Source organism: Balaenoptera ricei, chromosome 8, assembly GCF_028023285.1.
Source record: "Balaenoptera ricei isolate mBalRic1 chromosome 8, mBalRic1.hap2, whole genome shotgun sequence".
Taxonomy (NCBI): Eukaryota; Metazoa; Chordata; class Mammalia; order Artiodactyla; family Balaenopteridae; genus Balaenoptera; species Balaenoptera ricei.
The window spans coordinates 99891390-99905095 of NC_082646.1; the positions used below are offsets into that span (position 1 = coordinate 99891390).

The 13706-nt window shown below is 39.1% G+C and overlaps 1 protein-coding gene across 1 annotated transcript in view; it reads left to right on the plus strand.

Moving 5' to 3' along the window:
* The window catches only part of F2 (coagulation factor II, thrombin), a 30817-nt gene extending 19627 nt beyond the window's left edge, over positions 1–11190 (plus strand). The window contains exons 15-16 of the mRNA XM_059931522.1: positions 10702–10772; positions 10927–11190. Of these exons, the coding sequence (XP_059787505.1) occupies positions 10702–10772; positions 10927–11070 (215 nt within the window). The 3' untranslated portion in view covers positions 11071–11190. The remainder of the gene's footprint in view (positions 1–10701; positions 10773–10926) is intronic.
* The last annotated feature ends 2516 nt before the right edge of the window (positions 11191–13706 follow it).

Genomic DNA, 13706 nt, shown 5'->3' on the forward strand with positions numbered 1-13706 from the left:
AAATAAATTTTTATTTATTTATTTATTTATTTATGGCTGTGTTGGGTCTTCGTTTCTGTGCGAGAGCTTTCTCCAGTTGCGGCAAGTGGGGGCCTCTCTTCATCGTGGTGCGCGGGCCTCTCATTATCGCGGCCTCTCTTGTTTCGGAGCACAGGCTCCAGACGCGCAGGCTCAGTAATTGTGGCTCACGGGCCTAGTTGCTCCGCGGCATGTGGAATCTTCCCATACCAGGGCCCGAACCTGCGTCCCCTGCATTGGCAGGCAGACTCTCAACCACTGCGCCACCAGGGAAGCCCCCAACATAGTGATTTAATGTTTTTATAGATTATACTCCATTTAAAGTTATTACAAAATAATGGCTGTATTTCCTGTTCAATATATCCTTGTGACTTACTTATTTTATACATAGTAGTTTGTATCTCTTAATCCCCTAGCCCTATCTTGCCCCTCCCCCCTCCCCTTTCCCCACTGGTAACTCCTAGTTTGTTCTCTCTATCTGTGCGTCTGTTTCTGTTTTGCTGTATTTACTCATTTGTTTTATTTTTTAGATTCCACATATAAGTTGATAACACAGTATTTGTTTTTCTTAGTCTGACTTATTTCACTAAGCATAGTACCCTCTAGGTCCATCCATGTTGTTGCAAGTGGCAGAATTTCATTCTTTTTTATGGCTGAGTAATATTTATTATATATATATATATATATATATATATACACCACATTTTCTTTATCCATTCATCTGTTGATAGACACTTAGGTTTGTGCTTTGCGTTATTGCCCTTTTCAGATATTGGTTTTTTTTACAAATTGAAGGTTTGTGGTAATCCAGCGTCAAGGAAGTCCATCAGTGCCATTTATCCAACAGCATTTGCTCACTTCATGTTTCTGTGTCACATTTTAGTAATTCTTAAAATGTGTCAAATTTTTGCATTATTATTATATTTGTTACGGTGAACTGTGATCAGTGATCTTTGGTGTTACTATTGCAATTGTTTTGGGACATCATGAGCTGTGCCAAGACAGCAAACTGTGTGTTCTGACTGCTCCACCAACCAGCCATTCCCCCATCTCTGTCTCTTTCCTGAGGCCTCCGTATTCCCTGAGACACAACAATATTGAAATTAGGCCAATCAATAACCTTACAATGGCCTCTAAGTGTTCAAGTGAAAGGTAGAGTTGCATGTCTCTCATTTTAAATAAAAAGCTAGAAGTGATTAAGCTTAGTGAGGAAGGCATGTCTAAAGCCAAGACAGGCCAAAAGCTAGGCCTCTTGTGTCAAACAGTTAGCCACTCTGTAAATGCAAAGGAAAAGTTCTTGAAGGAAATTTTAAAAAAAATTTTTCTTCATTGGAGAGTTTATTTTTAAAAATTAATTTCTTGAAGGAAATTAAAAGTGCTATTCTAGTGAATACATAAATAAGAAAGCAAAACAGCCTTATTGCTGATATGAAGAAAGTTTTAGTGGTCTGGATAGAAGATCAAATCAGCCATAACATTCCCTTAAGCCAAAACTTTGAAGCTAGCAGAGATTGATTCATGAGGTTTAGGGAAAGAAGCTGTCTTCATAATATAAAACTACAAGGTAAAGCAACAAGTTATCCAGAAGATTTAGCTAAGATAATTCATGAAAATGACTATACTAAACAACTGATTTTCAATGTAGACAAACAGCCTTATATTGGAAGGAGATGCCATCTAGGGCTTTCATAGTTGGAGAGGAGAAGTCACTGCCTGGCTTCAAAGCTTTAGAGGACAGGCTGGCTCTTTTGTTAGGGGCTGATACAGCTGGCGACTTTAAGTTGAAGCCAATGTTCATTTACCATTCTGAAAATCCTAGGGCCCTTAAGAATTATGCTAACTCTACTCTCCCCGTGCTCTCTAAATGGAACAACAAAGCCTGATGACAGCACATCTGTTTACAACATAGATTACTGAATATTTTAAGCCCACTGTTGAGACATACTGCTCAGAAAAAAAAGATTCCTTTCAAAATATTCCTTCTTATTGACAATGCACCTGGTTACCCAAGAGCTGTGATGAAGGCATACCACAAGATTAACGTTTTCATGCCTGCTAACACAGCGTCCATTCTGCAGCCCATGGATTAAGGAGTAATTTTTTCTTTCAAGTCTTATTATCTTAATGAATACATTTCATAACGCTAAAGCTGCCATAGATAGTGATTCCCCTGATGGATCTGGGCAAAGGAAATTGAAAACCTTCTGGAAAGGATTCACCATTCTAGATGCCATTAAGAGCATTTGTGATTTCAATGGAACAGGATAGAAAGCCCAGAGATAAACCCACACACCTATGGTCAACTAATCTATGACAAAGGAGGCAAGGATATACAATGGAGAAAAGACAGTTTCAGTAAGTGATGCTGGGAAAACTGGACAGCTACATGTAAAAGAATGAAATTAGAACACTCCCTAACACTGTACACAAAAATAAACTCAAAATGGATTAGAGACCTAAATGTAAGACCGGACACTATAAAACTCTTAGAGGAAAACATAGGAAGAACACTCTTTGACATAAATCACAGCAAGATCTTTTTTGATCCACCTCTTAGAGTTAATGGAAATAAAAACAAAAATAAACAAATGGGACCTAATGAAACTTAAAAGCTTTTGCAAAGCAAAGGAAACTACAATCAAGACGAAAAGACAACCCTCAGAATGGGAGAAAATATTTGCAAACGAATCAATGGACAAAGGATTAATCTCCAAAATATATAAACAGCTCATGCAGCTCAATATTAAAAAAAGCAAACAACCCAATCCAAAAATGGGCAGAAGACCTAAATAGACATTTCTCCAAAGAAGACATACAGATGGCCAAGAAGCACATGAAAAGCTGCTCAACATCACTAATTATTAGAGAAATGCAAATCAAAACTACAATGAGTTATCACCTCACACCAGTTAGAATGGGCATCATCAGAAAATCTACAAACAACAACTGCTGGAGTGGGTGTGGAGAAAAGGGAACCCTCTTGCACTGTTGGTGGGAATGTAAATTGATACAGCCATTATGGAGAACAGTGTGGAGGTTCCTTAAAAAACTAAATAGAATTACCATATGACCCAGCAATCCCGCTACTGGGCATATACCCAGAGAAAACCATAATTCAAAAAGACACATGCACCCCAATGTTCATTGCAGCACTATTTACAATAGCCAGGTCATGGAAGCAACCTAAATGCCCGTCGACAGATGAATGGATAAAGAAGATGTGGTACATATATACAATGGAATATTACTCAGCCATAAAAAGAAGTGAAATTGGGTCCTTTGTAGAGCCATGGATGAATCTAGAGACTGTCATACAGAGTGAAGTAAGTCAGAAAGAGAAAAACAAATATCGTATATTAACACATAAATGTGAAACCTAGAGAAATGGTACAGATGAACTGGTTTGCAGGGCAGAAATAGAGACACAGGTGTAGGAAACAAACGTATGGATACCAAGGGGGGAAATTGGCAGGGGTGGTGGTGGTGGTGGGATGCACTGGGAGATTGGGATTGACATGTATACACTAGTATGTATAAAATAGATAACTAATAAGAACCTGCTGTATAAAAAAACAAAATAAAATTCAAATATTCAAAAAAAAAATTTATGATTTCATGGAAAAAGGTCAAAATATCAATATGAACAGGAGTTTAGAAGAAGTTGTTCCAACCCTCATGGATGACTTTGAGGGGTTCAAGACATCAGTGGAGGAAATAACTGCAGATGTGGTGAAAATAGCAAGAGAACTAGAATTAGAAGTGGAGCCTGAAGATGTGACTGAATTGCTGCCATCTTACGATAAAAGTTTAACGGATAAGGAGAAAGTGGTTTCTTGTGATGGACTCTATTGCTGCTAAAAATGCTGTGAAGATTGTTGAAATGACAACAAGGGATTTAGAACATTACGTAAACTTAGTTGATAAAGCAGTGGTAGGGTTTGAGAGGATTGACTCCTAGTTTGAAGGAAGTTCTTCTGTGGGTAAAATGCTATCAAATAGCACTGCATGCTGCAGAGAAATTGTTCTTGAAAGGAAGAGTCCATCAGTGGGGCAAACTTCATTGTTGTCTTATTTTAAAACATTGCCATGGCCACCCCATCTTCAGCACCGCCACCCTGATCAGTCAGCAGCCATCCACATGGAGGCAAGACCCTCCACCAGCAAAAAGGTTACAATTTGCTGGAGGTTCAAATGACGGTTAGCATTTTTTAGCAAAAAAATATTTTTTTTTTATTAAGGTGTAGTTGATGTACAATAAGTTTTAGGTATACAACATAATGATTCACAATTTTAAAGGTTATATTCCATTTATAGTTATAAAATATTGACTGTATTCCCTGTTTGTACAGTATATCCTTGTAGATTATTTATTTTATACATAGTAGTTTGTATGCAACAAAATATTTTTAAATTCAAGTATGTGTATATATATTTTTTATTCATTTATTTAGTTATTTTTGGCTGTGTTGGGTCTTCGTTGTTTCACGCGGGCTTTCTGTAGTTGTGGTGAGCGGGGGCTACTCTTCGTTTGGTGCGCGGGCTTCTTACTGCAGTGGCTTCTCTTGTTGCGGAGCATGGGCTCTAGGCCCCTGCATTGGCAGGTGGATTCTTAACCACTGCACCACCAGGGAAGTCCTGTATATATTTTTTGACATAATGCTATTGCACTCTTAATAGACTATAGTATACTGTAGACATAACGTTTATATGCACCAAGAAACCAAAAAATTCATATGACTTGCTTTATTGTGGTCGTCTATAACCTAACCCACAGTATCTCCAAGGTGTGCCTGTATTAACATGGTCTAAAAATCAGATTCTTTATACAGGTACACTCAGAATGATACTCCCCTTTTCCTCCTGTCCTGTTCCCACCTCCTTCCTTTGCACCCCATTTCCATCCAGGCCCTGCAGTTAACCAGTCTCAGTAGTTTGAGGTTTATTCTTCTTCTGTTTCTTTTTGCACAAATGAGCAGACACATGCATATTTTCTTATTTTTCCCTTTTCACAGAGTAGCACAGTATAGATATTCTTTTGTACTTTGCTTTTTTCACCTAATGTATCCTGAAAATTCATTCCATTTTGGTTATAGAGCTTTTCCTTATTAAAAAAAATTTTTATATGTCTGTGAGTCTGTTTCTGTTTTGTAAGTAAGTTCATTTATATCATTTCTTAAGATTCCACATGTAAGTGATATCATATGATGTTTGTCTTTGTCTGACTTGCTTCATTTAGTATGATAATCTCTAGGTCCATCCATGTTGCTACAAATGGCACTATTTCATTCTTTTTTGTGGCTGAGTAGTATTCCACTGTGTGTGTGTGTGTTCGTGTGTGTGTGTATATATATACACACACACGCACATCTTATATCATCTTTATCCATTCATAGAAAACAAACTTACCACACAAACTTACCGTTGGTTACCAAAGGGGAAAGGAGAGGGGAGGGATAAACTAGGAATTTGGGATTAGCATATACAAACAACTATATATAAAATAGATAAATAACAAGGTCCTACTGTATAACACAGGGAACTATATTTGATATCTTGTTATAAACTACAATGGAAAAGAATATGAAAAAAATATATGTATAACTGAATTACTGCTGTACACTAGAAACTAACACAGCATTGTAAATCAACTATATTTCAATAAAAAAGAAAATTTTATAGTCACATTAGGAGGATGTATGATAGTGTCTTCAACCATTTCCTGTGTATGGGTATTTAGATTTCTGATATTTTGTAATTGAACATCTTTTTATATGCTTAATGACCATTTTTATATCTTTTTTTGTGAATTGTCTGTTCATGTTTTTATGGTCCATTTTTTGGTCCCTCTCCCATCATTTTTAAAGAGTTCTTCATATGTTAGTGATTTAGGCCTCTATTTGTGATATACTTTGCAAATATTTTCTTCCAGTTTCTTTTTCTTTATCCTTTATTATTTTTTGGCCATCCAATTAAATTTTTTTATGTAGTCAAATTTATTAATCTTTCATTTTACTGCACCTGGATTTTGAGTCAGAGTTAAAAGAACCTTCCTTATACCCAGGTCATAGAGAAATTCACTCATATTTTCTTCTAGTACTTGGTTTCATTTTTCTACACTCCGATCTCCGAGTCATTTGGAGTTTATTCTTGCATACGATGTAAGGTATGTATCTAATTTATCTTTTTCTAAATGGCTAATAAGCTGTCTCTATACCATTTATTAAAAACTCTGTCTTTGGGGACTTCACTGGTGGCGCAGTGGTTAAGAATCCACCTGCCAATGCAGGGGACACGGGTTCGAGCCCTGGTCCGGGAAGATCCCACATGCCGCAGAGCAACTAAGCCCATGCGCCACAACTACTGAGCCTGTGCTCTAGAGCCCGCGAGCCACAACTACTGAGACTGCAAGCCACAGCTGCTGAAGCCTGTGTGCCAAGAGCCCATGCTCACAACAAGAGAAGCCACCGCAATGAGAAGCCTGCACACCACAACAAAGAGTAGCCCCCGCTCACCACAACTAGAGAAAGCCCACGTGCAGCAACAAAGACCCAATGCAGCCAAAAATAAATAAATAAAATTTAAAAAATACTAAAAAAAAAAAAAATTCTGTCTTTGCCCCAGTAATTTGAGATGTTGCCTTTATCACATACTAGGTTTCTATGTGTGCTTAAGTCTGTTTCTGGACATTCTGTTTGGGTCTTCTGGTCTGTTGTCTATTCTGTTAAAATGTTGTCTTGTTTTCATTATAGAGGCTTTAGAGTATGTTTTAATATCTGGTAGAGCTTGTCTTGTAGTTTTTCTTTTCCAGTGTTTTCCTTGCAATTCTTGCATGTTTGTTTTTCCACATGAATTTTAGTATCAACTTATCTAGCTCTATAAAAAACTTGTGGGTATTTTTATTGGGATTACATTAAAGTTATAAATTAGGGAGAACTGACTTCTTTTTGATGTTGAGCCATTCTATCCAAGGACAAGAAATGTCTTTCAATTTGTTCAAGTCTATATTGTATCTTGTGCTACAGTGTCTTCTCTTATGGTTTTTTTCCTCCTTGGCACCTTATTTTATATATTTGTGTTTTCTTTCTTATTTTTCTTGAGTAAATTAGCTACTGATTGGAAACAAACAAACAAAATACCTAAGAATTTGACTTATTAATTAGGCTTATTATTTTTCTATTTTGTACCTCATTAATTTCTGCTTTGATCTTAATTTTTTTCCCTTATGCTTCCTTTTGGTTCACTTTGCTGTTCTTTTTCTAAAAGCTTTTTGAGCTGCCAATTTGGTCAATTTATTTTTTATTTTATTTTATTTTTAAAATTATTTATTTGGTTGCGCGGGGTCTTAGTTGTGGGTCGCCAGCTCCTTAGTTGTGACACACCGTCCCCTTAGTTGTGGCATGTGAACTCTTAGTTGTGGCACGCATGTGGGATCTAGTTCCCTGACTAGGGATTGAACCCAGGCCCCTTGCATTGGGAGCTCGGAGTCTTATCCGCTGCACCACCAGGGAAGTCCCTGGTTAATTTATTTTTGATCTTTAATTTTTACTGAGTAGGGCTATGAATGGAAAACACCATTCATGGAAAACACTATGTTTGTTTGAATTATTGAATTATGTTTGAATTATTTTTTTTTTTTTTCGAAACTCTCTAATTTCAGTGTGTATTCTCCTTTCACTCAAGAGTTAATAGGTGGTTTTAAAATTTCCAGATGGGAGGGCCCTTTAGCATTTTGATTTTCAGTTTTGCTGCATTATAATCCAGGAATATAGTTTGTAATATTTCTACTTTATGGAACTGATTTTTCTGAGAACCGTTTGATCAATTTCTGTGAATGTACATGTGCTTGAGGTGTGTAGATGTGTTCTCCTTTATCCACGTGTAAAGTTCTATATATATATAGATATAGATATATATAGATATATATATCTATATATATATCTATATCTATATATCTCCATAAATGTACCTTATCAGTTGTTATTTAGGTCATTTATATCCTTGTTTATTTTCAGTTCACTTGATATGTCTTGTACTGAGTTTGGTGTGTTGAATTCTATTATTAATGTATTTCTGTCTATCTCCTTGCATCATTTATAGTCTTTTACTTTATAAAGGCAGTTGCTGTGTTATTTGGTGCAGATATTTATAACTGTTAATTATTCATTGTGAATTGTGGCTTTTAGCACTAAAAGTGTCCTTCTTTATTTTCAACTTCAGCTTCACTATCCCTGCTCTCTGTTTCCACTCTCCTGATATACTTTTGTCCATCCCTTTAACTTTAGCCTCTATGAATCACTTTGTTTTGTCTCATGTATAGCATCATTGAGTCTTGCTTTGTGAGTCAAATTAAAAATCTTTTTGTTTTTTAAAAAGTGAGTTAAGCCCATTCATATTTATTGATATGATTAATAGAATTAGTATCTCATATGATTTTGTTATTTTTATGTATATTATGTTTCATTTACTGTGTTTTATCCCTGTGTGATCTTTTCTTTACTTTTCAAATAATTTCATATATTTAGTAAGGTTTGCATTTTTGTTCTACTCATTATCTTTGGTCTTACACCTTTTTGAAATGCCGTTAGTTTCTTATATTCTTTTAGTTGTTACAATCAGTGAGTTTACTTTCCTCTTTCTCTTCTCCTCTCATACTTTTAGTTGTATTTTTTCTACTTGTCAGGCAGTTAATCAGTCCTTTTGCTGAAGCATTCATCTCCTGGTTGGATGAAGCTTGTCCACTAGTCGATTTTTCAAGAAGGGTTATGGGTATAGAATTTCCTGAGTTTTTATGTGTTTATAACTGGTTTTCTGTAGCCTTGACACCTGAAGCTCAGCATGATTGAGTATAAAATCCATGGTTCACATTTTCCTTCCTTGAATTTTTTGAAAATATAGCTTTATTGTTGCTTGCTTTTTGTATGTTGTTTTTGGAATCTGATGCCAGTGTAATTCTTTTGCTCTTATAAGGGAGCTGGGTTTTTTGCTTGGAGGCATTGAAGGTTTTTTCTTCATCTTTGAAGTCTCAGTTTTTTTAGGATACGTCTTAGAGTTCAGTGTTTCAGATCAGTTTTGCCAGGTTCCCAGTGGATCCTTTCAATATGCACATCCAATCTTTTATTTCTGTCAAGTTTTCTTGGACTATATTATACATATTAATTCTGTTCCATTGCTTTCTTTTTCTTCTTGAGGGACTCATTTCTTCAGTCTGAGTTCCATTTCGACCACTTTCTGCTTTTAATTACTTCCCATTGTTTTGTCCATTTATTTTTTTTATTTTTATTTTTGGCTGCATCAGGTCTTAGTTGCAGCACGCAGGATCTTCGTTGCAGTACGCGGGCTCTCTAGTTGAGGCATGCGGGCTCAGTAGTTGTGGCGTGTGGGCTTCGTTGCCCCGCGGCATGTGGGATCTTAGTTCCCTGACCAGGAATCAAACCTGCGTCCCCTGCATTGCAGGAAGGATTCTTTACCACTGGACCACTAGGGCAGTCCATGTCCATTTATTTTTAATTTTTGAATTAAAAAATTTTTTTGATTTATTTTTATTTATTTTATTTTTGGCTGGGTTGGGTGTTTGTTGCTGCACACGGGCTTTCTCTAGTTGTGGCGAGCGGGGGCTACTCTTCATTGCGGTGCGTGGGCTTCTCATTGCAGTGGCCTCTCCCATTGCGGAGCACGGGCTCTAGGCGGGTAGGCCTCAGCAGCTGTGGCACGCAGGCCCAGCAGCCGTGGCTTGCAGGCTCTAGACACAGGCTCAGCAGTTGTGGCGCACAGGCTTAGTTGTTCCATGTCATGTGGGATCTTCCCAGACCAGGGCTTGAACCCATGTCCCCTGCATTGGCAGGCAGATTCTCAACCACTGTGACACCAGGGAAGTCCCTAATTTTTGAATTTCTGATTCATTCTTTTTCACATACCAAAAATTTGCTTGAGGATATTTAATTCAGTTAGTTTTCTTGTTTCATGGTTGTGTTTGGGAAAGAATTTTTGTTAGCTAAGGTATTTTTGTTCTTATTGTTTTCCTATAGTATCTTGGTATAGATCTACTTACTTTTCATCTATTTCATCTATTCATTTTGTAGATTTGGGGTTATTTACAAGATTCCTAATTCATTGCATCCACTTCTTTGATCTAGTGGATATTTTTCCCTCCTCATCTCCACACAAGTTTTGATATTAGATGTACAGTTAGATAAAGTGGTTTGAAGTTTGGGTGTTCTCTGTATTCGAGTTATGTTGAAGGTGTGGTTTTTGTGTAGCTTTGTTGTTGTTCTTCATGTTGTTTGTGGAGGATATGTGGAGACATTTGGATAAAGGTAACTGCCATAATTCTCATTATTCTCTCACCTGTCAGTTTAATGTGTTTTTTTTAAGTCATTCTGCTTATTGGGTGGAGAATGGATTGTAGGCAGCAAAAGTAGAACTAGGGAAACTAGTGGTTCAGGGGAGAGGTGTATGTGATGGGACCAGGTGCAGAAGTGGTGAGGAGTGGTTGGATTGGGGATGTACGTTGAAGATTGAGCTGGCAAGGTTTGCCTAAGAATTGGATGTGTGGGGTGAGGAAATGAGCAGAGTCAAGGATGGCTAGAAGTCGTCACTGGACACTCACCAGCAGTATCTCTTGAAGGGGAGAGTGGCTGGAGTGTGAGCTATACCCCTCCCTGAGTACTGCTGTTCTCTCTCAAGGTTACAAGCCTGGTGAAGGGAAACGAGGGGATGCTTGTGAAGGCGACAGTGGGGGACCCTTTGTCATGAAGGTAAGCTGAGTTCCCAGAAGGCCAGGAGCTGGTGGGTAGATCCTTCTGGGGTGGATGAGGAGGGACCCAAGTTTTCAGAAACAATTGCTTGACAGGGTAATACTGACACTACCTTTGACTTGACTCTATTGGAAATCCCATGTTTCTTCCTCAGAGCCCCTTTAACAACCGCTGGTATCAAATGGGCATCGTCTCATGGGGTGAAGGCTGTGACAGGGATGGAAAATATGGCTTCTACACACATGTGTTCCGCCTGAAGAAGTGGATACAGAAGGTCACTGAACGGTTTGGAAGTTAGGGGGCCACCCACATTCTAGGCTCCTCACTGCAAAATCACAGAAGCCAATCCAGTGAAAGAATTATTTTTGTGGCTTGTTCCTAAAACTATATTTCTCAATAAAAGTGACTCTATCACTGAGCCTCAGTGCTCACAGTGCTGTTCATGGGTAGCTCAGGAAGAGCCAATCCTACTACTGGACAAGCAGGACTTAAAGAATCCACCACCCCTAGAACAGGGTCCAGTGAGAGGGGAGATGGCAGCCTGAATTTATGAGCATTTAAAATGTTCCAGACTTGGGGCTTTAATAGATTATTTCATTTAATCCTCACAAAAGGTAGTAAACTGAGACTTGGAGAAGTTCCTTGTCCAAGGTCACATGGCTAAGAAGGGTCAAAGTCTGACTTGAAATATAGGAGATACTGAAGCCTGTGCTTTTAGCCACTCTAGGCTGTGAAGAGCTGTGCTGGGACCAGAGAAGAGGCTGGAGGAGGGTAGGCTAGTGAGGCGGGGAGTAGTTACATCTTTCTTATGTTATTAAAATATCAGATCTGTGCCGCCCAAAGGCTCAGTATTTTAAGTGTCTTCACTCCCGAGGGTTGTGGGATAGCAGTTCTGAGTAGGGGCCCTAGCACCAGACTGCCTGGGTTCATATTCTGGCTCCAGCCTTAAAAGGGATAATCATGGGAATTCCCTGGTGGTCCAGTGGTTAGGACTCCACGCTTCTAATGCCAGGGCCCAGGTTCCACCCCTGGTCAGGGAACTAGGATTCCACAAGCCACGCAGCATAACCAAAGGAAAAAAAAAAAAGGGGGGGGGATAACCATGGTTAAGACACTTGACCTCCCTGAGCCTCGGTTCCCTTAGTATAAGATGTATATAATGACATTACTTACCTAATAAGGTTTTGAGGATTAAACGAGGCCATTTGCATGTGTACTTAGCAAAATGCCTGGTACCTGGTCAGCTCCCCGTTATGTCGCTGCTGCTTTTATTCTCACTACTGCCTGGCATGGTGAAAGTTCCTCTGCCACGTCCCACTTCCCTCTCTGGTCTCTGAAATAGCATAGTGTTGAAGTTGCTGCTTCCTGGAGTTTCTACTCTCACAGCAGTTATCAGACTTGAGTAATTTGTTTTTCAGAGAAATGGGAACAAGAAGATGTAGAAGTGGATTCTTACAGGGTTTGGGCAAAATCTTAGGAGTCACAGAACTTTCAAAATGCCTTTTCACAGCACATTCTTCAAGGTTACTGCTGGCAGAGGTTACTGTCTGGGATGGAGCACGGCTCTGACACATCGTTGCCCTTCCATGTAGCTCCAGAGTTTCTAGCTGACATTGGTGTATTGCTCTTCCTGTTGGGTGCATTTATGACTCGGGGAAGGAGGCACTACAGCCTACGATAACGCGTGACAGCGAGTTGCCACTGGTGTGAGGTGCTGATCACTTGGTGACCGTCTGGAGGACTGTTGAGAAGTCTCACCCCTGGGCTTGGAGGGGGGTGGAGGACGGGTGCCTTGTGGTCACCTTCTCGGCCTAGGATCTAAGATGTTTAGATATCATGGCTTAAAGCAGGAAGGGACTTAAGGTAGGTAACCTTTACCCCCCTCCCCTCCCCTTTTTTTCAATTCCCATTTTTTAATACATCAGGGAAGAGAGAATTAGGACTGAGTTCTAATTCTTCCTCATTCTTCGGTTCTAGTTGACCAGAAAGCAGGGTAAAACTGGGAACTCAGTGAGCTTGCAGGATCTTGACAGCCCTGAGCTTTAACCAGAGCAGGGGGAAGGGATTAAAAGTTAGTTGTAATACCCCAAAATCTGGTTTTTAAACAAGGGCGCACGTTCTCACAAGACTGCTGGACTTTGGTTTTTCAAATTAGCTGTGCTAATTCCAGACCCAAGCACAGCCATTCTTTCTAAATGTGTTCCTTCTCCACAGCAACCAACTCCTCTATCTTCCCTTCAGTGAAGGCCTACTTCCTGTGTGCATTATAAGGGAGAGAGGCAAGTTTATTATTTCAGGCAGCACAGGAGCCATCTGAAAATCATGACTAGAATCAATACAGGACTCATTTTCCATCAACCTTTCATTTCTTTAACACCAGTTCAGTAAAAGGTGGTGTAGAAAAGTTCCTTTGGACTTAATGTTTTCTGACTGTGGAAGGAGGTCTTGTGGAATGTTATTGCAGATGTGAATCCTGTTTATTTCTAGTCTTTACTGAACTGAGTGTGAAGGAACTGTTAGTCTAGATTCAGAGACTCTGCTAACCAGTCAGGAAGCCCCTATGCTCTCTGTACTCCTTTAGTAAGATGACCCCAAATCTAGTTGTGGTGTGACAGCCACTGTAGCCCAGCTAATCCCTGGGCACAATGTCATATGTACTTGGGCAGCAGAAGTAGTAGGGAGCCTAAGAGCTCCTTGGAACCATGGTGATTGATTGTTTGATGATGGGATGGAAGTCGTGACCAAAATCTCAAAACAGGGAAGAAAAGAATGAGATTTCTCTGCTCCCCTAGGAGTTGCATGCAGAAGGCAGGAGAGGTGAGTGCCTCTTATTCCAAAGGAGTGAAAGGACCAAGTCTGTGAGCCAAGTAAAGGTAGCGCTCCTTAAGCAGCAATTATGAACCTTTCTCTAACTGGCTGAATACCCAGCTGGTC